At 45.8% G+C, this 25,563-nt stretch overlaps 1 protein-coding gene and 1 long non-coding RNA gene across 2 annotated transcripts; one reads left to right on the top strand and one right to left on the bottom strand.

Annotated features, from left to right (window-relative positions):
• The first annotated feature begins 777 nt into the window (after nt 1-777).
• helt (helt bHLH transcription factor) lies at nt 778-3,588 on the top strand. Its single transcript, XM_072517559.1, has 4 exons — nt 778-1,166; nt 1,489-1,593; nt 1,699-1,795; nt 2,699-3,588. The coding sequence occupies exons 1-4, from the start codon at nt 1,140-1,142 to the stop codon at nt 3,193-3,195; spliced, it is 726 nt and encodes a 241-aa protein (XP_072373660.1). The 5' UTR covers nt 778-1,139; the 3' UTR covers nt 3,196-3,588.
• Nucleotides 3,589-15,799: 12,211 nt separating this feature from the next.
• LOC140429983 (uncharacterized) lies at nt 15,800-25,263 on the bottom strand. The gene is made up of 3 exons (XR_011949254.1): nt 25,113-25,263; nt 24,369-24,612; nt 15,800-16,300 (listed from the first exon to the last, which is right to left on the bottom strand). It is a non-coding gene; the product is annotated as an uncharacterized lncRNA (long non-coding RNA).
• Nucleotides 25,264-25,563: the final 300 nt, after the last annotated feature.

Here is a 25,563-nt window from a genome sequence, read left to right on the forward strand (position 1 = left end):
TTTTAAAGGCGATTGTCTCTTTCTCTCTAATGACATTTACCGGATCAGAACATGCTGCTAATTCGATCATCAAGCTTTGCCCTCTTGAACAATGCCAGAGTAATTTTTCCCAAAGTTTGTTAAATTGATCAAAATTAGGCAAATGAATAGGGATCTCCAGGCACTCCCGCTTGCAGGTGACAGTGAATAATACACTTTTAGACCAGCTGCATTTTCCCTTTGATTTTTTTTCTCCCTCTATTCTCTCTCTTCCCCTACAATGCTTAAAGATCTCCCATTATTAAAATTTAGGCCAACGCAACTATTCATTCGTTTCAATAGACATTTTCTTATAGGATAATAGGCTACAAATTGAGCCCACCAAATCGAATCCAGTGGTGGGTAGCCCTCGTGTGCCAAAGTCTGCTGGGGCTGGGGTTTATTTTTTGAAGCAGGCAATGTTCGTGTGCCAGCCCCGGTCCCACACCTGCCGAGGTCTCCAATAAATAATGAGTGGAAACAAAAGCTTTGCCATCTCCCATAAAATGGATGTGTCACCAAGTCGTGTGAGAACAAACGGGAGCCTTCCCCTTCCCTTGAACTCGCGGAACAGCCTATTAAAGGCTTAATTAATTACTTTAATGACTCCGGACATGCTTGAGGGCTGGGATCGCTCGCTTGAGGTTTTTTTTGTAAACAGGCGAAATGGAAAGGGAGAGGAGGAGGGGGAGGGCAGGGGGTGGGAAGAGAAACTGTTTTGTGTCCGTGTCTGTCTTTCTTCTATTCTTGTGCGCACTGCGCCCTGATGGATCAGTACAGACACCCGCCTTAGTTCGCATTTCCCGCCTTTTTATTACTATGCAAATGATATTCGGAAGGCGATCACGTGTCCTTTGAAGAGCCACGTGGATGAACAAAGCCGGGCTGCCCCCTGCTAACCCCTGTCTATAGTGGCTCAGCCCCAGGTTTCTGCCACCCCTTTAACCACATATTCCCCAATGCCCCGCTCTCTAATCCCGTCGAATAATTTAGGCAGTGAATGCCCCCGGCCTCCTTAATGATCGCTTTATAAGGAGCCACTTTCAGCCTTGGGAGGAGCACAGTCGCGTTTTCCTTTTTTTGCTGCACACACGGTCTGGCTGCTAATTGCTCAGTTGAAGATGTCCTGCAAAGCGAAAGAGCGCAAGGTAAGAGGGGCACCTTCATTCAAACTCCTTCCCTACTCCCTTGCTCTCTTTCAGCTAGATTATGTTTTTTTTTTTGCATTGCAAGTTACAATCCAGTTTAGCCCCCCCCCCCCCCCCCCGCTGCTGATATAGTACATTTTTAATTTAATATTTTTTTTAATTGAAAGCTATAAGTCACCAGCGCCATGAAAACCCATCTACCTTCTCCATCAGAGAGGGGTGTTCACCCCCCCTAATAAAACCCTATTCATCCACGGGATTCATCCCCTTCCCAAATTCCCATTTTATTTCTGTAACCATTTTTTGTTGTTGCTGTTTTTAGACCGCTCCAGTGTCCCACAAGGTGATTGAGAAGAGGCGCAGGGACCGGATCAATCGCTGCCTGAACGAACTTGCCAAAACTGTCCCAATGGCACTGGCGAAACAGGTACTTGCTGACATTTTTTTTTTTTAACAGTTTTTTTTTCAACAGCAGGTTGGACTGGTGGACGTTTCTTACCTGTGGCTATTGCACTGTGGTCTCTTATTGCAGGGCACCGGGAAGCTGGAGAAGGCTGAGATTCTGGAAATGACAGTTCAGTATTTGAGGGTTCTCCATTCGGCTGACTTCGCCAGAGGAAGAGAGAAAGGTAAAGGTTCCCCACCGCCTCCTCTTCATTTAAAAAGAATAATCAGAAAGTGACAGTGCTCCACAATGTTTCAACACATTTTTTTAAATTTAGCGTTGGTCCGCCGGCGAGGGGGTGGGTGAAGTTTGAGCGTAACGAGGAGTCGACGAGGTTTAAACAAAGCCAATCTCTCACTTGTCAGCAGGGCGTGTGCATCTGTCCACGGGTTGTTTTCGGTGTCTTTTGAAAAGTTGTACTTTCACTGCGAAAACCAAAACTTCGCTCCGAGGATAATAATAATAATGGAAGCTCAACGAAGCTTCGGCAAGTCCACGCCCGTTTTGAGAGGTGGCGTTACGCATATACACATCGGGATTACTGTGGCGGTTTAGCACACTTGGATTTAGTAAAATGTAAAGGAAAATAACTTCAGAGAAATGGGCCAACTCTCTCTCGCCGCCCGTTCCATGAAAATTTCCCCAACCTGAAACCGTGAAACGCGCCCCAAACTCAACCCTTCCTTTAACCCACCCTTGCTGGAGCTCACCACAGTAGGTGTCCAGATTGGATAGAGCAAATTCCTCCGCTCTGCGCCCAGACATTTACAAACTGTATAAACAAGACCCTGATTCAGCATCAGAAACTCGACTGGAAATATCAATCCCAAGATTTGGCCAAGAAATTCCAGACTGTCTAATTCCTGAATTCCAACACGCTTTCGAAATCGCCGTATGCCCCACAGCAAACTGGTATATATATATTTGTAAATGCCAGTGTTTGATGCTTTAACATTGTATACTGAGTCCATGTGGTTTTATCCACATGGTCGGTTTCCCCACTTGAATGTCCAAAGATCTTGACGGGTAAGAATATTGTTGTTAACGCGGAGCCCGAACAAATCTTTTTTTTCTTTCTTTTACTTAGGCGAGTTATTAACAGAGTTCGCGAACTATTTCCACGCTGGGTACCACGAGTGCATGAAGAACCTCGTCCATTATCTGACCACGGTGGAGCGTATGGAGACCAAAGACACCAAATACGCCCAAATCCTCGCATTCTTGCAGTCCAAAGCCCGCCGGTGCACCGACCCCATATTCGGGCCCATCTCTACCCACGACGCAGAATACTCGTACCAGTTTCACCCCGTGCCAGAGTTCGCCAGTTCGCGTCTGAACGAATCGTTGTTGCAGCAGGGGGCCGGGGTGAGCAGGACGCAGCCGCTCCACTGGCACGGCTCGGCCCGGAGCCCCGGGCTCCCCTTCATCCCCAGTCCGACCGTGCCCATTGCAAACCCAGGGCAGCAGCACAACTTCCTGCATTCCGTGCAAAGCCTCGATCGCCACTACATTAACCTGATTGGACATTCTCACACGAACGCCTTTAGCCTGCACAACACCCAGCACCCGAACCTACCAGTTTAGGAAGACTTTGGGACTGGTGCCATGAACCCATGTAAAGCGGTCCCTCCACGTTAGAGCCCTTCAGACTCGGTCTGCCCCTACCGCAATGCAGTGAGCAAGAACTGTGTAAGGAGGCGTCAAGTCAGTATGAATCGCCCGTTTACGAATTGGCCCTTCCATTTATGAAGGGACTCACTGGAATCTATCGGGCTTTACCCGGGCTCTTGGCAGCAGCAGTATCTCCAATTTCTTGTTGACACATACTGTATGTTCCATGCCATGATATCTACTTCGATAACGACCGAATATCACTTGGAGACTGCTGGTGACAAGTTTAAATGTCAACCTTACTTCATTTAACATTGTATAACGCGCGAAAACCTGAAATATATATTTTAATGCAGTTGCTTTAAATAGGGGGGGGGGGGCCATCGTCTCTTTATGCATATCTTAAAAGCAGGATTAACGAAATATAACAAAATAATTAAAGAGTACAGTTTTATTCTTCCTATCGTGTCCATGTCTTGTTTGATTTGTTTTGGCGCCACGGTGGCTTTATTTACAAACATGTGCCCAGAAACAACAATAGTCTGTCGTCAACGTTATGATATTTTAAAATACCGATTGTCTATCTCCATGTAGCCGCTTTCCTGGGTTTCCCTCCCCACCCCCATATTCAACGCAGCTCTCCCAACCTGGAGGGGAAATTGGATGTTTGCGTAAATGCAACACGCGCTTTTATAAACCGGGCGCGTCCTTCCGTCTGAATTCCGAACCAAATCGAACTGAAACCAAATCGATTCAGTCTTTACGTATTCTGGAATTACAATGTATTAATATGGACTGGAGGAATTGCAACATCCCGGTGCGCCTCAATCCAGAGAGAGGAAAACGCTCAGTTCACATCCCTTTCTTTAAAGGAAAGTGATATCAATATGGTCAGCATGTTAGATAACCAGCTGAAATAACTCTCCATTGCGGCACCCTGGCACAGTGGTTAGCACTGCTGCCTCACAGCGCCAGGTACCCAGGTTCAATTGGGTGACTGTGGAGTTTGCAGGTCTGTGTGGGTTCCCACAACTTGCCCTTAGTGTCCAAAGTCGTGCAGGCTAGGTGGGGTTATAAGGACAGGGTGGTCTTTGAGAGGGTCGGTGGGCCGAATGGCCCTCTTCTTTACAATAAGGATTCTATTCGATGTCTCCTATGACCTTTCGGGACATTAACCATGTTTTAGCGGCACCCGGGACACAGTCCAAAACGAAACGAATCATTGGAAACTAATTTCGGCGGACGAATGGATTTTCGTTCTATGTGCTCAGCACATGGCCCTCCTGGAAGTTTCAATAATGCCTCGCCCGACTTGCGTTTGGACTCCTTCATTAGCCAAAATGCACAAAGGGTCTGTCTGCCCTTAACATCGTTTTCACGTGTTCGTTGTTCTTTTATGTGAGGGTTTTGTTAATAAATAAACACATGGAACATAGAAAATACAGCACAGAACAGGCCCTTCGGCCCACGATGTTGTGCCGAACCTTTGTCCTATATTAATCATAGATTATCATTGAATTTACAGTGCAGAAGGAGGCCATTCGCCCCATCGAGTCTGCACCGGCTCTTGGAAAGAGCACCCTACCCAAGGTCAACACCTCCACCCTATCCCCATAACCCAGTAACCCCACCCAACACTAAGGGCAATTTTGGACACTAAGGGCAATTTATCATGGCCAATCCACCTAACCTGCACATCTTTGGACTGTGGGAGGAAACCCATGCACACAAGGGGAGGATGTGCAGACTCCGCACAGACAGTGACCCAAGACGGAATCGAACCTGGGACCCTGGAGCTGTGAAGCAATTGTGCTATCCACAATGCTACCGTGCTGCCCTTAAGAACAAATTAATCTACACTATAGCATTCTACCGTAATCCATGTACCCATCCAATAGCTGCTTGAAGGTCCCCAATGTTTCCGACTCAACTACTTCCACAGGTAGTGCATTCCATGCCCCCACTACTCTCTGGGTAAAGAACCTACCTCTGACATCCCCCCTATATCTTCCACCATTCACCTTAAATTTATGTCCCCTTGAAATGGTTTGTTCCACCCAGGGAAAAAGTCTCTGACTGTCTATCTATTCCCCTGATCATCTTATAAACCTTTATCAAGTCACCTCTCATACTTCTCCGTCCTAATGAGAAAAGTACGAAGTCTTACAACACCAGGTTAAAGTCCAACAGGTTTGTTTCGATGTCACTAGCTTTCGGAGCGCTGCTCCTTCCTCAGATTCACCTGAGGAAGGAGCAGCGCTCCGAAAGCTAGTGACATCAAAACAAACCTGTTGGACTTTAACCTGGTGTTGTAAGACTTCGTACTGTGCTCACCCCAGTCCAACGCCGGCATTTCCACCTAATGAGAAAAGGCCTAGCACCCTCAACCTTTCCTCGTAAGACCTAATCTCCATTCCAGGCAACATCCTGGTAAATCTCCTTTGCACCTTTTCCAAAGCTTCCACATCCTTCCTAAAATGAGGCGACCAGAACTGTACACAGTACTCCAAATGTGGCCGTACCAAAGTTTTGTACAGCTGCATCATCACCTCACAGCTCTTAAATTCAATCCCTCTGTTAATGAACGCTAGCACACCATAGGCCTTCTTCACAGCTCTGTCCACTTGAGTGGCAACTTTCAAAGATGTATGAACATAGACCCCAAGATCTCTCTGCTCCTCCACATTGCCAAGAACTCTACCGTTAACCCTGTATTCCGCATTCATATTTGTCCTTCCAAAATGGACAACCTCACACTTTTCAGGGTTAAACTCCATCTGCCCCTTCTCAGCCAAGCTCTGCATCCTATTCATCTCTCTTTGCAGCCGACAAGAGCCCTCCTCGCTATCCACAACTCCACCAATCTTCCTATCGTCTGCAAATTTACTGACCCACCCTTCAACTCCCTCAACCAAGTCATTAATGAAAATCACAAACAGCAGAGGACCCAGAACTGATCCCTGCGGTACGCCACTGGTAACTGGGTTGCAGGCTGAATATTTGCCATCCACCACCACTCTCTGACTTCTATCGGTTAGCCAGTTCGTTATCCAACTGGCCAAATTTCCCACTATCCCATGCCTCCTTACTTTCTGCATAAGCCTACCATGGGGAAACTTATCAAATGCCTTACTAAAATCCATGTACACTACATCCACTGCTCTACCTTCATCCACATGCTTGGTCACCTCCTCAAAGAATTCAATAAGACTTGTAAGGCAAGACCTACCCCTCACAAATCCCTGCTGACTATCCCTAATCAAGCAGTGTCTTTCCAGATGCTCAGAAATCCTATCCTTCAGTATCCTTTCCATTACTTTGCCTACCACCGAAGTAAGACTCACTGGCCTGTAATTCCCAGGGTTATCCCTAGTCCCTTTTTTGAACAGGGGCAGGACATTTGCCACTCTCCAATCCACTGGTACCACCCCTGTTGACAGTGAGGACGAAAAGATCATTGCCAACGGCTCTGCAATTTTATCTCTTGCTTCCCATAGAATCCTTGGCTGTATCCCGTCAGGCCCGGGGGACTTGTCTGTCCTCAAGTTTCTCAAAATGACCAACACATCTTCCTTCCTAACAAGTATTTCCTCGAGCTTAACAGTCTGTTTCACACTATCCTCTCCAACAATATGGCCCCTCTCATTTGTAAATACAGAAGAAAAGTACTCGTTCAAGACCTCTCCTATCTCTTCAGACTCAATACACAATCACCCGCTACTGTCCTTGATTGCACCTACCCTCGCTCTAGTCATTCTCATATTACTCACATATGTGTAAAAGGCCTTGGGGTTTTCCCTGATCCTACCTGCCAAAGATTGTTCATGCCCTCTCTTAGCTCTCCTAATCCCTTTCTTCAGTTCCCTCCTGGCTATCTTGTATCCCTCCAGCGCCCTGTCTGAACCTTGTTTCCTCAGCCTTACATAAGTCTCCTTCTTCCTCTTAACAAGACATTCAAACTCTCTTGTCAACGATGGTTCCCTCACTCGACCATCTCTTCCCTGCCTGACAGGGACATACATATCAAGGACACGTAGTACCTGTTCCTTGAACAAGTTCCACATTTCACTTGTGTCCTTCCCTGACAGCCTATGTTCCCAACTTATGCACTTCAATTCTTGTCTGACATCGTATTTACCCTTCACCCAATTGTAAACCTTGCCCTGTTGCACGCACCTATCCCTCTCCATTACTCAAGTGAAAGTCACAGAATTGTGGTCACTATCTCCAAAATGCTCCCCCACTAACAAATCTATCACTTGCCCTGGTTCATTACCAAGTACCAAATCCAATATGGCCTCGCCTCTGGTCGGACAATCTACATACTGTGTTAGAAAAGCTTCCTGGACACACTGCACAAACACCACCCCATCCAAACTATTTGATCTAAAGAGCTTCCACTCAATGTTTGGGAAGTTGAAGTCACCCATGACTATGACCCTGTGACTTCTGCACCTTTCCAAAATCTGTTTCCCAATCTGTTCCTCCACATCTCTGCTACTATTGGGGGGCCGATAGAAAACTCCTAACAAGGTGACTGCTCCTTTCCTATTTCTGACTTCAACCCATACTACCTCGGTAGCCAGATACTCCTCGAACTGCCTTCCTGCAGCTGTTATACTATCTCTAATTAACAATGCCACCCCCCCCCCCACCTCTTTTACCATCCTTCCTAATCTTATTGAAACATCTATAACGAGGGACCTCCAAGGGGCTGTTTAGCACAGGGCTAAATCGCTGGCTTTGAAAGCAGACCAAGGCAGGCCAGCAGCACGGTTCAATTCCTGTACCAGCCTCCCCGAACAGGCGCCGGAATGTGGCGACTAGGGGCTTTTCACAGTAACTTAATTGAAGCCTACATGTGACAAGAAGCGATTTTCATTTCATTTCATTTTCATTTCTGCCCCTCTTCTATCCAAGTTTCCGTGATGGTCACCACATCGTAGTCCCAAGTACCGATCCATGCCTTAGGTTCACCCAGCTTATTCCTGATGCTTCTTGCATTGAAGTATACACACTTCAACCCATCTCCATGCCTGCAAGTACTCTCCTTTGTCAGTGTTCCCTTCCCCACTGCCTCACTACATGCTTTGGCGTCCTGAATATCGGCTACCTTAGTTGCTGGACTACAAATCCGGTTCCCATTCCCCTGCCAAATTAGTTTAAACCCTCCCGAAGAGTACTAGAAAATCTCCCTCCGAGGATATTGGTGCCCCTCTGGTTCAGATGCAAACTGTCCTGCTTGTACATGTCCCACCTTCCCCAGAATGCGCTCCAATTATCCAAATACTTGAAGCCCTCCCTCCTACACCATTCCTGCAGCCACGTGTTCAACTGCACTCTCTCCCTATTCCTAGCCTCGCTATCACGTGGCACCGGCAACAAACCAGAGATGACAACTCTGTCTGTCCTGTGGTACCTATGTGCACCACGACTTCTGGCTGCTCCCCCTCCCCCTTAAGGATCCCGAAGACATGATCCGAGACATCCCTGGCCCTGGCACCCGGGAGGCAACATAACTTCCGGGAGACTCGCTCGCGACCACAGAATCGCCTATCTATTCCCCTAACCATTGAATCTCCTACTACTATTGCTTTTCTATTCTCCCCCCTTCCCTTCTGAGCCCCAGAGCCAGACTCAGTGCCAGAGACCTGGCCGCTAGGGCCTTCCCCCGGTAGGTCATCCCCCCCAACAGCATCCAAAACGGTATACTTGTTTTGAAGGGGAACGGCCATGAGGGATCCCTGCACTGTCTGCCTGTTTGTTTTCTTTCCCCTGACTGTAACCCAGCTACTGGGGGCAAGCACGGGGCAGCACGGTAGCATTGTGGATAGCACAATTACTTCACAGCTCCAGGGTCCCAGGTTCGATTCCGGCTTGGGTCACTGTCTGTGCGGAGTCTGCACATCCTCCCCGTGTGTGCGTGGGTTTCCTCCGGGTGCTCCGGTTTCCTCCCACAGTCCAAAGATGTGCAGGTTAGGTGGATTGGCCATGATAAATTGCCCTTAGTGTCCAAAATTGCCCTTAGTGTTGGGTGGGGTTACTGGGTTATGGGGATAGGGTGGAGGTGTTGACCTTGGGTATGGTGCTCTTGGGTAGCCGGTGCAGACTCGCTGGGCCGAATGGCCTCCTTCTGTACTGTAAATTCTATGATAATCTATGATACTCTTGTCCTGTACCTTGGGTGTGGTTACCTCCCTGTAACTCTTCTCTATCACCCCCTCTGCCTCCCGGATGATCCAAAGTTCATCCAGCTCCAGTTCCCTAACACGGTCTTTGAGGAGCTGGAGTTGGATGCACTTCCCGCAGGTATAGTCAGCGGGGACACCGGTGGTATCCCTCAGCACCCACATCCTACAGGAGGAGCATGCAACTGGCCTAGCCTCCATCCCCTCTTACCTTACAGAATATAGCTGCCCTGTGGACCAACTGGACCTCCGCCCTCCGACTCTGCTCCCAGTCAGCTGCACTCTCGGTAAACTCCTGGCTCCCTTCTCACTCTTTGCAGAAATGTAGGAAACAAAATGAAAGGAGCACCTGACTCCCTCCTCACCTAACTCCCTCAGTCACCAAACTCTCACTATAGCACTCAAATGCACCCAAATTCAGCACTCCCTCAGTCACCAAACTCTCACTATAGCTCTCAAATGCACCCAAATTCAGCACTCCATCAGTCACCAAACTCTCACTATAGCACTCAAATGCACCAAATTCAACACTCAGTGCAAACAAAGTCTGCACTGTAGGGGGATCACTTTCATACTGCGAATCTAGCCTCTGAAAACTGGCCTAATCCAATTAACTAATTAACAAGTTCCAGCTGCAAGTACCTACAAGTAGAACCTTTGTTTAAAGCTGATTGAAAATTCATCTTCTTCTAAACCAAACAGCAACTTTTAAGTTAATTAACAAAATAAAAGAAGGACTAGACTTTAGATAAAAATGAAGCCTTTATATCCCTCAGTCACCAAACTCTCACTAATGCACGAAATTCAGCACTCAGTGCAAAACTGGTTCAGTCACGGGGTTGGGGGGGGGGGGGGGGGGGCGGTTAAAGAGTGATTTCTGCTCATCAGAGATATGGGGTGGATGGCATCCTTCACGATCTGGAAATAGCTCCTTCTCGCTCTCTGTCCCTGAGAAATGTGTGGATCTGGCGGAGTACTAACAATATCAGCCTGACGCTGTCCTCCACACAAACCCCAACCCCCTCATTTTGTCCTCATGGACAACATTACACATGGACCAGCGATTGACGGGCCGCCCCATGGTCAAAATAAGGTAACATGCAATGGGATTCATAACAAGTAGTCAATTGAGCCTTTCTCCTATAGGCGTTAAGATATAATTAAAATACTCGGGCAGAGGCTTGGGGGCGGAAAGTATTCATCTCTACCTGGGTTAATGACAACAGCCCTGACTCCGGATGTCAGAAATTTTGCACCAAGCTTTGCCATTCACGTGGAGAATGTGAGTTAATTACGCATAGAACTCCAGAACAACAAATATTTCAGTCTGATGTCCCAGTTACTGAAGCCCACAAAAACGGTTCCTGCCTCCGCGCTGAATGGCTGGGACCTGATCCACTGAGATAGTCAGATAAAATCCGAAACTGGTGGCACACAACCTGACCTATACACTAACATTAAACTAGTTTCCCAAGAGTAAAGGCAAACAACCAATATTTTGTAATATATTCACAATCATCTGGCTACATGCAATGATTGGCAACATTTGCATTACCTATTGTTAGAATATTTAAGATTATTTAAATAATCAGTCTATCCCTACATTCACTCATTTTAACATTTTTATGGTCAGACATTTATGAAGGAAGAAAAATTGAATATTTTTCTTTGTATATGAATAACAGGTGTAGGGACAGGATAAACATTTGGCCTATGTACAATAAAGGAAGCTAGGGGTAGAGAGAGAGAGAAAGACTGATCAGCTAAGGCCTCAGCCAATCTGCAAACTATATAATAAGTAAAGACCAATATTATATTACGTTATGAGAATAAAATCAGGTCCCCTATAACTTCAGGAATTCTCCAGGGTCAGTTGTAGTGCTCTGGGGCCTGGACACCTAGATCCACACCAATTGACTGATTCCCAGTCCAGTCCCACATTTTACCTCCTACAATTTGCCACAATGTCATGGTGCTTCGTGAGTAGGAAAAAAATCATGAGCAACACCACCCTCCCATTCTTGAAGCCCACCAAGAAAGCATTTAGACTCACACTGGCCATTCTAGGAAGTGGTGGCTAATATTCATGAAACTGGTATCAACACATTGACCAAATTGACAGAACCATTTAATGCTGTATAATGAACCTACGCATTAACTTGACAGGAGAGCCTTTGATTTCCACTGAAGACAGTGGACAGTGTTCAATTGAATCTGCACAGGTGGCAGCACGATGGTGCAGTGGTCAGCACTGCACGCTCATGGCACCAAGGTCCCAGGTTCGATCCCTGTCTGGGTCACTGTCCATGTGGAGTTTGCACATTCTCCCCGTGTGTGCATGGGTTTCGCTCCCACAACCCAATGGTGTCCAAGGTAGGTGGTTTGGCCATGCTAATTTGCCCCTCAATTGGAAAAAATGAATTGGGTACTCTAAAAAAATTTATTTTTTATTTTTTAAAGAATCTACACAGGACAATGCAGCCACCATAATGAGTCCCAGATCACATCAACATCCCTACAAAATAAGTTATGGAGGTAGACAAATGTTTTTGTATTCGTTCTTGGGATGTGGGCATTGCTGGGCTAGCATTTGTTGCCCATCCCTAATTAGCCTTAACCTGAGTGCTAGGCCATTTCAGTGGAGGGCAGTTAAGAGTAACTGCACTGCTGTGTGGGTCTGGAGTCACATGTAGGCCAGACAGGGTTAGGACAACAGATTTCCTTCCCTGAAGGACATTAGTGAACCAGATGAGTTTTTATGACTTTTAATTCCAGAATTTTATTGAAATCAAATTTCACCATCTGCCATGGTGGGATTTGAACCAGGGAGCAAAGAACATTACTCCGGGTGTCTGGCTTACTAGTCCAGTGACAACACCATTACACCACTGTCTCACTGTCAAATTAGACATCCTTTTATAAGCTTTACCCCTCTTTCAGAAATAACAGTAATGTAACTGTGTAGAGGCCATGGAAGTAATCATTCCAGGACTTGAATTGTTCACTGATATCAGAGAAATGCCACAGATGTAATCAAAGCCTGTGAATAAAATTTGTATTATTTGCAATAAAAACAATTGCAGGAAAAACTCAGCTGGTCTGTCAGCATCTGTGGAGAAAGAAACAGTCAATGGTTCAAGTCTAAGACTCTTTTTCGGAACGAAAGTGAGGTGGGGATGTGATGGGTTTATATTGTTGAAAATGGGAGGAGGGGTAAGTGGAAAAAAAGACATCCCGTTAAAGAGAAGAGCAGAACTTCTTCAAGGTAGGCATTTTGTGTATGTCATTTAATCTAAATGGAAGATCAAATCAGTCATTCTAATAAAGCTTGTTATTATAAAGGCTACTTGTACATGCATTACAAGCAGAGTTACTGGACAGATTAACAAACCTTTATTGTGACAGTAACTGCTCAAAAAAAAATATAGTAGCAACTAATTAATCCAAAGATGAATAAATCGGATGACTAATGTAGATGTGAAAACCAACAACTTTTCAGTTGTAGTGTACAGATGCTAATGGTGCTTAGAGATAACTGTTGGTTCCATTTTTCATTGATTAGTTTACAGTTCTGATTGCTGTGTAGCTTATAGTTTAAGCTTAAACATAGACATGGAGTGAGCACAGTTGTGACTCCATAACATCTCCATTATGTTTCCGTTGCTAATGTTCCTTAATAAGAAACAGCAAAGAAAAAAGGCGCATATCCGATGGATTAACTTTACTGATGTCCTTTTATAGCCTTTTCTTTCTCATTCTGAAAAGACTGGTTTGTAAACATTCCTTATACAGCAGTCTATGTTTTGTAATTCATTTAGACCCCAGATAGTCAATTCCATTAGTAATATATAATTTCTTGGCACTATATTTCTGGAACAGATATATTTTTCTGTGAGTTTTAATAATTTAATGTCAATATTTTGTGCAAGATACATTGATTAGTGCCGTGTGATATATCAAACATGGAATGCCTAACATTAGACATTATAGAAGCTCCTGTTTTTTTGTAATTTTGTTCCTTTCATCTGTCTTTTCTAAGGGTAGTTGCTCTTGACTGGTTTAGCACAGTGAACTAAGCAGCTGGCTTGTAATGCAGAACAAGGCCAGCAGTGAGTTCGATTCCTATACCAGCCTCCACAAAAACAGGTGCCAGGGGCTTTTCACAGTAACTTCATTGAAGCTTACTTGTAATAATAAGCTATTATTATTGTTCCACCTTTCCTTGCAGCGTTTGGTACTAAGTGACCATTATATGTGGGTCTAGTTTAAGATAAGGTTGAGAAGGGGAGATAGTATATGCAGGATTGCAGTGCATACTGGTATTACTCCATTACGATGGGCACTTGAAGCATCATAGCATACAAGGTTGTGGACCAGATATTGGAAAATGGGATTCGAATAAATAGGTGCTTGATGGCCAGTGGAGACACGATGGGCCAAAGGGCCTCTTTCTGAACTGTGATGGGGCTGGTTTAGCACACTGGGCTAAACAGCTGGCTTGTAAAGCAGAACAAGGCAGCAGCGCGGGTTCAATTCCCTTACCGGCCTCCCCGAACAGGTGCCAGAATGTGGCGACTAGGGGCTTTTCACAGTAACTTCACTGAAGCCTACTTGTGACTATAAGTGATTATTATTAACTCTGAGTGCTATTTCTGAAATAGTATCAGTGGACGTGTGGTTACCCCAACAAACATTACTGCCTCAGTGGATGTAACTGCTAGTCCAGTACATATTTTCTTGAAACTGAAACATGTAAAAGGTGAGGGACAATGGTTTATATTTGTCCTTCTGTAATGCAATGTTAATGAGGAAAGATAAAAATAGATACTGAATAAAAAATGTTCCAACATAGCAACCCCTAAAACCAAGACATGCTCAAATGCAGTACAGACAGTCTTTATTTTAAGGTGCCCCGATTTAAGTGAATTCACTTAAAGCGATGTTTATTTTAGGTCCCATTTCCTTATTTTAAGTGTGATTCTCCACTCTAGCACTTTCTCCTGTTTTGTGCATTTTCCTGCTTTGGGTCGGTGCTATTGTAATGTTATGTGATCCTATATTGAAGACAACATCAATCTTGCTTTTATAGGGGCACACCGTGGTCAATACTGCTGCCTCACAGCGCCAGGGACCCAGGTTCGATTCTGACCATGGGTGACTCTCTGTGTGGAGATTGCACATTTTCTCTGTGTCTGCGTGGGTTTCCTCCAGGTGCTCTGCTTTCTTCCCACAGTCCAAAGATGTGCAGGTTAAGTGGATTGGCCATGCTAAATTGCCCCTTAGTGTCCAAAGGTTAGGTGAGGTTACGGGGTTGCGGAGGAATGGGCTTAGGTAAGGTGCTCTTTCAGAGGGTTGGTGCAGACTTGATGGGCCAAATGGCCTCCTTTTGTTCTGTAGGGATTCAATGAAAGACGGAGTTTTTCATAGTCTGAGTTTTGGATGAGGCTTTTGCATCACTTTCAAAGTTATTTTTTCGAACAAAAAGTTGGAAGATTTAAATTTGATTTCAATTTTGGAGTTTTTCTGCGGGTGGGACTTCTTAATTATTTTTAAACATAGCTGAGAAATGCCCAGTTAGAGGTGGTTGTGTACCTGCTGCTGCAAATAAAACAAGAAAAGCCATCAGCCTAGCAGTGAAATTGGATGTTTTAAACACCTCGAGGCTGGAGAACAAGTTGTTGATATTGCTACAGTGCCTGGGCTATCCCCAACATCAGCAGGGCATTCCATAATAACACTGACAATATCAAACAAAGTGTCACACCTTTAAGTGCTGGCAGGGTGAGTTGGGCTAGAGGTGCCACAGTAGAGAACATGGAAAGACTCTTGGCACTCTGGATCGAAGACCAAATCCAGCACCAGGAGTCTCTTAGTTTGGTGGTCACCCAAAAAGCCCAAAGCCTGTATTACTACTTACAGAATGAGCACGGTGATGCTCGTCATGGATGGTCCGAGCTTTCCAAGAGGCATTCCTATCTGCACAACATTAAAACGTCCAGGAAATCAGCTAGTGCTGATACAGAAGTGGCTGATGAATACACTACCTTTTGAACAGAGTCATTGAAGAAAGTGGCTACATACCAAAATAAGTTTTTAATGAGACAGGGCTGTTTTGGAAATGTATGCCACAAAGAACACACTTTTCGAAGGAGGAGAAGCTGATGCCAGGATTTAAAGCAGCCAAAGGACTATTCTGCTTGCAACTCAATGACAGGAATAGCCCAGTGAAGGCTTAATGCAGCTAGAGAGTCAATGAGCTGAAGAGGAAGACTGTGTTGAAACACCAACCCCTCGAGTTATGTCAACAAAATGAATATCAAGAACTTTCCATCTCATAGAAGATGCAATGGAAATCATCTCAGAGGATGACCTGAACAGAGAGCACAGTGTCAAAATGAAAAGGATTTAATTAACTGCTACAAAAATATCCACTGGGAGAAGCAAAAGAAAACTGTCCAACAGTCCTTGGATAGATTTTTCAAGGTTGCTAACAATCCTTCATCCCATTGACTCCACTAGGACCTGTCTGTTGCATGCTGCCTTCAATTCAAAACCCAAATCATTCCAACTTCAGTCATTGAGCTCCACAGAAGAGGACCAGGATATCTCAAAGGCTAAGGGCATAGCCTTACAGACAGACATACAGACAGCTCAAAGCACCACCAGCAGTGTCTTCAGAATATCTTCCAAATCCAGTGGTAAGAAAGACAGTACAACAGCCAGGTCTTCCCCCAAGTCAACATGCCCCGCATTGAGGCTCTAAATCACCCAGAACCACCTCCTCTGAAACTCTCTAGGAATGTCCTCAAAGCATTCCTGAAGAAGGCAAACATCTCTTCAACCCATTGAGCCAGGATGGTAGTACGTCATCTCCAAATCCGAAGGACTGCCTAAGAAAAGGGAGAGAGACTGGTGAGTGTTATTCAATTTGAGTTTTTACAGGATTTATTTTACATCTAGTGATTTCTTTTATTTTGCAAGTTATTTCAGCTGGGAATGCACAGTGCTGCACACATGTGATACAGTACTTAGCTTTTACATTGTTTTTTTCCCAGGCAAGAAATGTCCAACAGAACATAACTCCAGCTTTAACAATGGGAAACAATAATTCACATGAAGTTGATTCACTTAAAGTAGCAATTTTCAGGAACGCAATGACAACTTGTAGTGAGGACTTACTGTATGCACAAAATAGCAAATCATGACATTCCTCACCTATTCTCCCCTTCCACAAATTTTCCCTCAAATTATGATTGTGATGTATTGATATTCTTTGTATAAATGTCTTCTGGACAGTGCTGTTAGTAAACATTGATCAGAAACTGAACTGGACCAACCATATAAATACTGTAGCCACAACAGCAGGTTAAAGGCAGGGGGCTGGATTCTCCAAAAATGGGGCACTCCAGACTTTCCTAAAAAAAAATAAAGACCAATTCACCTACCTGCAGGGGGCTGGCAGGGACCCGGGGAGCTTCACACAGCTTTGGCTGCAGATACGGGCCCCCGCACCTCCGGTTCCGAGTCCACGCACACGGCGGCGGCCGCCAGCGGCGGCGCCGAATATGATGCCGGACTCGGACCGCGGACCAGGAAACAATGTCCCATCGCTCAGCCGTGCACCGCTATATATGACCCGCCCGATCGCCACCCCGGCCGCCCATAAGGCCCCCCCGGTGCTTGACCCGCCGCCCCCCACCAGGGCGGCCATGGACTGAGTCCGCAGCCGCCGCGCGAGAGTCCCGGCCGGCCAGACATGGTTAGAACATCGCCTTCGGGAATTCGTCCGGTCGGAACTGGAGTATCGCTGGGAGAGCCTCTGGCAATGGCCCCCCCAGCCGTACCCGTAATTTGCGCGTGAGCGATTCTCCGGGGACCTGAGAATCGCAGAAGCAGCAGCGGGCCCGATTCGGGCGTAATCGTCGATTCTCCGCCCCCGCGCCAAACATGATTTTGGCGCGGAGCTGCGGAGAATCCAGCCCAGGCAATTTTGCGGCGAGTAACTCACCTCCTCCATTCCTAAAGCCTCTTCACCATCTACAAGGCACAAGTCAGGAGTGTGATGGAATACTTGCCTGGATGAGTGAAGCTCCAACAACACTCAAGAAGCTCAACACCACCCAGGACAAAGCAGCCCACTACCTCCAACATCCATTTTCTCCATCACCAACGGACACTGGCAGCTGTGTGTACCATTTACAAGATGCATTGCAGCAATTCACTAAGGCTCCTTTGACAGCACCTTGCAAACATGTGACCTTTACCAGCTGAAAGACCATGAGCAGCAGATGCAGGGGAACACCACCACCTGCAAGTTCCCCTCCGAGCCACACATGACCCTGACCTGGAACTATATCGCCATTCCTTCACTGTGGGTGTCCCTACAACTACATGGACTGCAGCGGTTCAAGAAGGCAGCTCACCACCACCTTCTCAATTTCTCATGAGCAATAATCATGCTGGCCTAGCCAGCAATGCTAACGTCCTGTGAAAAACCCCAAAAAAGCTATTATCCATCAAAAAATGGTCAATTCCCAAAGTGTTTAGCCTGCTGGTGCCCATGAAATCAGAGCCCAAAGTCAGTATGTTCATGGAAGAAAGTTGGGAGGTGAGAAGTGCAGTATGCAATTCCACTGAACACACTTGGCTCAAGAATACCCCTATCCAATCTATGTGTGCACTTAACAGGAAAGAACTCTAAACAACAATTGAGGCTGGAAGCCTTGACTAAACGTTCCCCCTTCATTGTAGATATGAACACTAATTGAAATGCCCTTTTGCTTGCTGTGGATATGTGCATAAGTTGATGTCTTAACACCAAGTAGTTCTTTGTGGTGTAGTGTGTAACAAAATCCCACCAATTTCTGCTATTGTTGAGGTGAAGCAGAGTACCAGTCAATCAAGCGATTATGTACAGTTCGGGAAATACCAAACCCAAGCTTATTCAACAGAAGTATGTTGTCTTACATGGTGTGGTATGAAACGTTGTTCCACATCAATGCACATTCACACCCTAGCCTTCACCAAGACCACATCACTTATGATATATCACCCGGCTTTGTTCTTGCATTTCCCTCACCATTGCTGAAACTCATATAAATGCTCCGGTCATTTCCGGATTCAAATATAACCATCCTTCTGATTTGCACGCTTCAAAAACTGGAACATATCTAAACTGCACAACCCACATCCTATCATTCTCCAGGTTCTGATTATCTACTGTACTAACTTCACATATTTCACATCACCCAACTTTTCAATTTCAACAGTCTCTGCCTTTTTCCACCAAGACCTTTTTAAGGTTGAACCACACCCTACTTCTGGAATCTGCTACAACTCCACATCCCAGCCATCTCTCAGTATTGATTTACTATGTCTCCCTGTCTCTCCACTTCACCAGCACTATCAGGATTTCCAGTTATCATGCACGTATCATGCCAGTTATCATTCTTTTTCAAATCACTTCCTTATTCATTTTTTCCCTCCTCCAAAAACCTCCGCAAAATCCATATTTTTTAAAAATTCATTTACGGAATGTGGGCATCACTGGTTGGGCCAGCATTTGTTGCCCATCCCTAGCATCAACTGCTGGTTCTGTCACTTCCTCTAGTCTAACCCATCTGCTAACTCCTGCCTGTTGCCTATTTATCTCTTCCATTGCGTGCAACGCTTTAGGATATGCTGGCACAATTAGTATTCTATGCAGATGTGAGTTATGGCGTGACAAGGTAGCCCAACAAAGTAATCCACATATTTATAAATGGCATTTTCATCAGGGCTCATTGGATGACATGCAAATACAGAAAACGTTATTTATTTTCCAAACTATAACCTGAAGGCACTGAGGCTAAGTCTGTCCTTCTTTGCAGGCTTCAATCAAATGAAGAATGGATAGAACCTTCCTGGTCGCACAGTGGCACAGTGGTTAGCATACTAGGGTTCGATTCTGGTCTTGGGTGACTGTCTGGGTGGAGTGTGCACACGCACCAATGTCTGCGTGGATTTCCTCCGGGTGCTCCGGTTTCCTCCCACAGTCCAAATATGTGTAGGTTAGGTGGATTGGCCATACCAAATTGCCCCTCAGTTTCCAAAGATGTGCAGGTTCAGTGGGATTATGGAGATAGGGTGGGGGAGTGGGCCTAGATAGGGTGCGCCTTCAGAGGGTTGATGCAGACTTGATGGGCCGAATGGCCTCCTTCTTCTGCACTGTAGGGATTCTATGTTCTAAATGACTCAGTACCAAGTCACAGGATTTATTAACTCATTGTATCACAGGGATAATAATTAAACAGACTGCACTTATATTTTTATATCTGACATGTGGAAATGTCGACTATGAATCAGAAAGGGAAAATATTATCATAGAATCATAGATTGATTACAGCACAGGAGGTCATTCCAAAGGGTCTGGTTTAGCACAGTGGGCTAAACAGCTGGCTTGTAATGCAGAACAATGCCAGCAGCGCGGGTTCAATTCCCGTACTGGCCTCCCCGAACAGGCACCGGAATGTAGCGACTGGGGGCTTTTCACAGTAACTTCATTGAAGCCTACTTGTGACAATAAGCGATTATTATTATTATTCCACCCCTTGTGTATGTGCCAGCTCTCTGAAAAAGCAACTCATAGTTCCATTCCCCCACCCTTTCCACATAGCCTTACAATTGTTTTCTACAGTTAACTATCCAATTTCCTTTAGAAAGCCATCATAGAATCTGCCTCAGCCACATCCAAAGAAGAAAGAACAAGGAAAAACACAACACAAGTACCCCCAAGGCTGCGCCGAACATGCTGCCTGTCTAAACTAAAATCATCTACACTTCCAGGGTCCATATCCTCTATTCCCATCCTTTTCATGAATTTGTCAAGACGCCCTTAAACTATCACTACCGTACCTGCTTCCAGCACCTCTTCTGGCAGTGTGTGCCAGGCACCCACCTCCCTCTGTGTAAAAAACTTACCTTGCACATCTCCTCTAAACTTTGCCCTTCGCACTTTAAACCTATGTCCCCTAGTAATTAATCCCTCCACCCTGGGAAAAGCTTCTGACTATCCACAATGTCCATGTCCCTCATAGTTTTGTAGACTTCCATCAGGTCGCCCCTCAACCTCCATCGCTCCAGTGAGAACAAACCGAGTTTATTCAATCTCTCCTCATAGCTAATGCCCTCCATACCAGGCAACAGCCTGGTAAACCTCCTCTGCACCCTGTCCACATCTTTCTGGTAGTGTGGCGACCAGAATTGAACACTATATTCCAAGTGTGGCCTAACTAAGGTTCTATACAGCTGCAGCGTGACTTGCTAATTTTTATATTCAATGCCCCGGCTGATGAAGGCAAGCATGCCCTATGCCTTATTGATTACCTTCTCCACCTGCGTTGCCACTTTCAGTGGCCTGTGGACCTGTACACCCAGATCCATCTGCCTGTCAATACTCTCAAGGGTTCTACCATTCACTGTATATTTACCACCTATATTTGACCTTCCAAAATGTACTACCTCACATTTGTCCAGATTAAACTCCATCTGCCATCTCTCCGCCCAAGTCTCCAACCGATCTATATCCTGCTGTATCCTCTGACAGTCCTCATCGCTATCCGCAATTCCACCAACCTTTGTGTCGTCTGCAAACTTACTAATCAGACCAGTTACATTTTCCTCCAAATCATTTATATATACTACAAACAGCAAAGGTCCCAGCACTGATCTCTGCGGAATGCCACTAGTCACAACCCTCCATTCAAAACAGCACCCTTCCACTGCTACTGTCTTCTGTGACTGAGCCAGTTCTGTATCCATCTTGCCAGCTCACCTCTGATCCCGTGCGACTTCACCTTCTGTGCCAGTCTGCCATCAGTGACCTTGTCAAGGCCTTACTAAAGCCCATGTAGCCAACATCCACTGCCCTTGAAAAACTCGATCAGGTTAGTGAGACACGGCCTCTCCTTCACAAAACCATGTTGCCTCTCGTTAATACGTCCACCCGCTTCCAAATGGGAGTACATCTTGTCTCGAAGAGTTCTGTCCAATAATTTCCCTACCACTGATGTAAGGCTCACTGGCCTGTAATTTCCTGAATTATCCTTGCTACCCATTTTAAACAAAGGAACAACATTGGCTGCAAAGATTCCCATCAAGGCCCCAGCAATTTCCTCCCTTGCCTCCCTCGGTATTATTGGGTAGATCCCATCAGGCCCTGAGGACTTATCTACCTTAATGTTTTGCAAGACGCCCAACACCTCCTCTTTTTGGATCTCAATGTGACCCAGACTATCTACACAACCTTCGCAGACTCAACATCCACCAAATCCTTCTCTTTGGTGAATACAGATGCAAAGTACTCATTCAGTACCTCACCCATTTCCTCTGACTCCGCGCATAGATTCCCTTCCTTGTCTTTCAGTGGGCCAACCCTTTCCCTGGCTATCCTATTGCTTTTTATATATGTATATACCCCTGGGCATTTCATTACCGTTCCTGACCACATGAGGGTAAAAACATTTTCCTCATTATTCTTTTTCCGAGCTGCCACGGGATGGTCAGTCAGTCCTAGCAATACATTAATAATAGAATCATACAGTGCAGAAGGGTACCATTCAGGCAACTTTCTTCTGCTGGATCTTTCAAAAAGCTATCCAATTAGTTCCACTCCCGTGCCCATAGCCTTATAAAGTGTTATTTTTCAAAAATATATTCTTTTGGAAGATATTTTAAAATTGCTTCCATTGCCCTTTCAGGAATTCATTGTGTTAACAAATGTCTCTTCAACCGCCCCCGCCCCCTTTGATTGCTGAGCCTCCTTGCCAATAGAAAGTTTGTTTCCCTATCTACTCAATCAAAGTCCCTGATAACTTTGAACACCTCTTCTTTAGCTTTGCTTAACCTTTTCTGCCCTGAGGAAAGAAAACAAAGAAAAATTTGTGTTTGTATAGTGCTTCCATTATATCACTGGACATCTCAAAGTGTTTTACAACCATTTTAAATGTAATGGTAGGCTCCTTGTTGTTTGAGTAGGTCCAAGCAGCAAGTGATTCACTTTTTATAGCTAAACCTACGCTGTGGAATAGTGGGGGAAGGGTGTCTGCTGCGGTCTCCACTCGCTAAGCTGCTGTCACATGATCCCAGGGCCAAGGAGGACCCAAGACACCTGTGTTGGCAGCTGCAGTTGGTGACTGGGTGTTCCTCTGCTTTCGCCCTGTGTTGCAGTCCAGCAATGCCTTGTTAATCCAGTGGTTTATGCCATGATATCACAATGGGGCTAGGTGAGGAAGCAGGCCCTAAAGTGTCGTGGAGACCACACTCAGATCAGCGATGATATTATCATAGGTGGAGCAGACAGGAGGGACCAAAAGGCCTCCTGCTACTCCTAGTTCGAATGTTCCTGTGCAACCACCCCAACTCTGCTATGGATGTTATTCTACACCACACTCTTGTCACTAATCCCAGCGTTTCAGGCATATAGTCACTTGTAACATATGTTTCTTTGACTGCATTGAAGCACCTCAAGAGTGCAACATGATATCTGTAGAAAACCTGAATTTATTGCACTTTGTATGATGACCATTTTGAAATGCTTGTAATGTTCTTTCAGCTATCTTATGAATAAAGTACATTTTTGCAAAAAGAAAAGTGTGTTGCGGGAGATTAACATCTCCTTTAGTCTCTCCATCTCTTAAAAAAAAGAATATTTAGCAACAACCCTAATGCACTGATTACGATTAGGTATCAGAATGTCCGGGTTGATTCCTGCTTTATCCACCTAGCTGACCTAACCCTTGGCAATAACTGCAACCCACCCACCCCCACAACCAAATTTAGCCTCAGCACCCCTTGTAAGGAACAGCGAAGCCCAATACCGTTGCTTCACAGCACCAGGGTCCCAGATTTGATTCCTGGGTTGGGTCACTGTCTGTGCAGCGTCTGCACGTTCTCCCCGTGTCTGCGTGGGTTTCCTCCGGGTGCTCCGGTTTCCTCCCACAAGTCCCAAAAGACGTGCTGTTAGGTAATTTGGACATTCTGAATTCTCCCTCTGTGTACCCGAACAGGCGCCGGAATGTGGCGTCTAGGGGCTTTTCACAGTAACTTCATTGCAGTGTTAATCGAAGCCTACTTGTGACAATAAAGATTATTATTTTATTCAGTCATGCTTATTCAGCTGAGGCTTGGCTCCGATGCCTTCCAGGGTTGAGCAGCCTGGGTACATTGATCGACTAGGCCATGCGGAATGGTGAGGAACCAGAGAGCACTTGTTGGCCCCACTGGAAACCGCGGGGCTTTTAGAAAGGGGTAGAATTTCCCAAGAAAAGGCCCGCACGGTGGACAGTGGTTAGCACTGTTGCCTCACAGTGCCGTGGACTCGCGCTGTTTCAGGACCCTGGGTCACTGTCCCTGTGGAGTTTGCACGTTCTCTCCGTGTCTGCGTGAGTCTCACCCCCACAACCCAAAGATGTGCAGAGTAGGTGGATTGGCCACGCAATATTGCCCCTTAATTGGAAAAAAATAAGTGGATACTCTAAAAAAAAAATTAAATTCCCAAGAACGATTTCTCCATAGGTGTCTATTGTTTTATTTTGTGTGGAAGACGGAAAGCCCTAACTTCGCAGCGACGAAAGGGTGATTTCACAGAGATCCCTACACAGTCGAAGCTGCTATGTCACTTGGCCATTAAAGTCGTTTATACTTTCGACAGGGAGACTGTGATACCGGCTCTTATTAGCTCAGCTTTACAAAACCACCGGCCGAGGGATAAAAGTCTTCGAAATTAAAAACAAAAACAAAATGACCCAAAAGCACCAATTTGTCAAATCTGGCCAAAAGTCGAGGCAGCGGATAAACTGTCTTTCCAAACAGATTATAGTCGTCAAGCGAACGAACCCACGAGGGGATTGAGTCAAAACCAGATTTTGACTAAATGTTCCCTCCCACCCCCCTCCTCCTGACAAAGAATTAATTCATCACCTTTTCTCTTCACAAAAAAAAGTAACTTGTGTAGCGATGGGTTTCCAAGAGAGTCCGTACCAGGGACACAGGACTTTTCGTTGTGGGTTTTTTTTTTGTTGTTCTTGAAAATGTTGACTGGGAGGTGCTCCATTATTAAAAAACTGTGAAAAGGGACATTTGCCCGCTTCCTTTTGCGCTTCACCCTTGAGTGGGCGAGAAGAAAAATAGTCGTCTCCATTAAATCAAAGACTCCCTCTGTGTCCTGGAGAAACAAAAAAAAAAAGAGAGAGGGAGAAGCTGGGTTTTCTTTTGGCTGCTGGATGGCCCTCTCCAGTTCCCGCCGGGCCATGCCCGGGCCCAGGCGCTGAGCTCTCAATCCCCGACCCGCTAACACCTCCTTAATACAGAGCTCACTTGCGCGCCCAGGCGTACGGACTGAGCAAACAGATCGCGGCGCGCGTGTTGCAGCCACACACAAACACTTTAACACACACACACACAAAATATACACACACAACTGAATGAAACCTATTGTAATCTGCCGTTGCAGGTGTCAGCTGCAAACTAGTGGTGGCACACCGTTAATCTGCCGAGCAGCCCCACACAAATCCCTCCCATATCAGGGGGTCGAGTCCTTTGCAGACTTGTTGTAATTTCCCGGCGACGTTCTGCAAACACGGAGGCTTTTCACACAATCACAAAAAACACAAAGAGGCAGCACCCGCCCACCCCTCTTCATTTGTTTCATTTCAACCCGCTGACCTCTTTGTCATTCGATTTAAAGAAAACGTGCAACACCAGAGGTTCAGTCACTTGCTCCGGAGTTGCCTTTATATAAAAAAAAAATGCAATCGAATAATATTTCGCGGGGTCAGGATGAGGCGAGTGCTCGGAGGGAGAGAGAAAAATGCTTGAAAATCCTCAACCTCTTCAAAAAAAAACGATCCATGGAAGTTTCTTTGCGGGGGGGGGGGGGGGGGGGGTTAAAAGTGAAGCGACAACTAGATTGGTCGGGAAATCAGTGCACGCACTGGACGTGCTGGCGAGTGTGAACAGCACTGAACCTGTCCAGACACATCAGTCCTGACCCGGCCGCACGTGTCCCAGTTTAACCCGGGTTTCGGGGTGAGGGGCCAGAAGCAGGGGAGTGAACAGCCGGAGCGAACGGAGCTGGGAGCAGCGCCCTTCCCGCGGAAAATCAAACAGCCAGGCG

Source organism: Scyliorhinus torazame, chromosome 9 (assembly GCF_047496885.1).
Source record: "Scyliorhinus torazame isolate Kashiwa2021f chromosome 9, sScyTor2.1, whole genome shotgun sequence".
NCBI classification, from domain to species: Eukaryota; Metazoa; Chordata; class Chondrichthyes; order Carcharhiniformes; family Scyliorhinidae; genus Scyliorhinus; species Scyliorhinus torazame.

What these genes read in the sequence shown, in the direction of transcription:
- helt (XM_072517559.1), top strand. Translation starts at nt 1,140, where the DNA reads ATGTCCTGCAAAGCGAAAGAGCGCAAG. An exon ending in GCAAAGCGAAAGAGCGCAAG is followed by an intron (nt 1,167 to 1,488) that starts GTAAGAGGGGCA and finishes TGCTGTTTTTAG; the next exon opens with ACCGCTCCAGTGTCCCACAA. An exon ending in CAATGGCACTGGCGAAACAG is followed by an intron (nt 1,594 to 1,698) that starts GTACTTGCTGAC and finishes CTCTTATTGCAG; the next exon opens with GGCACCGGGAAGCTGGAGAA.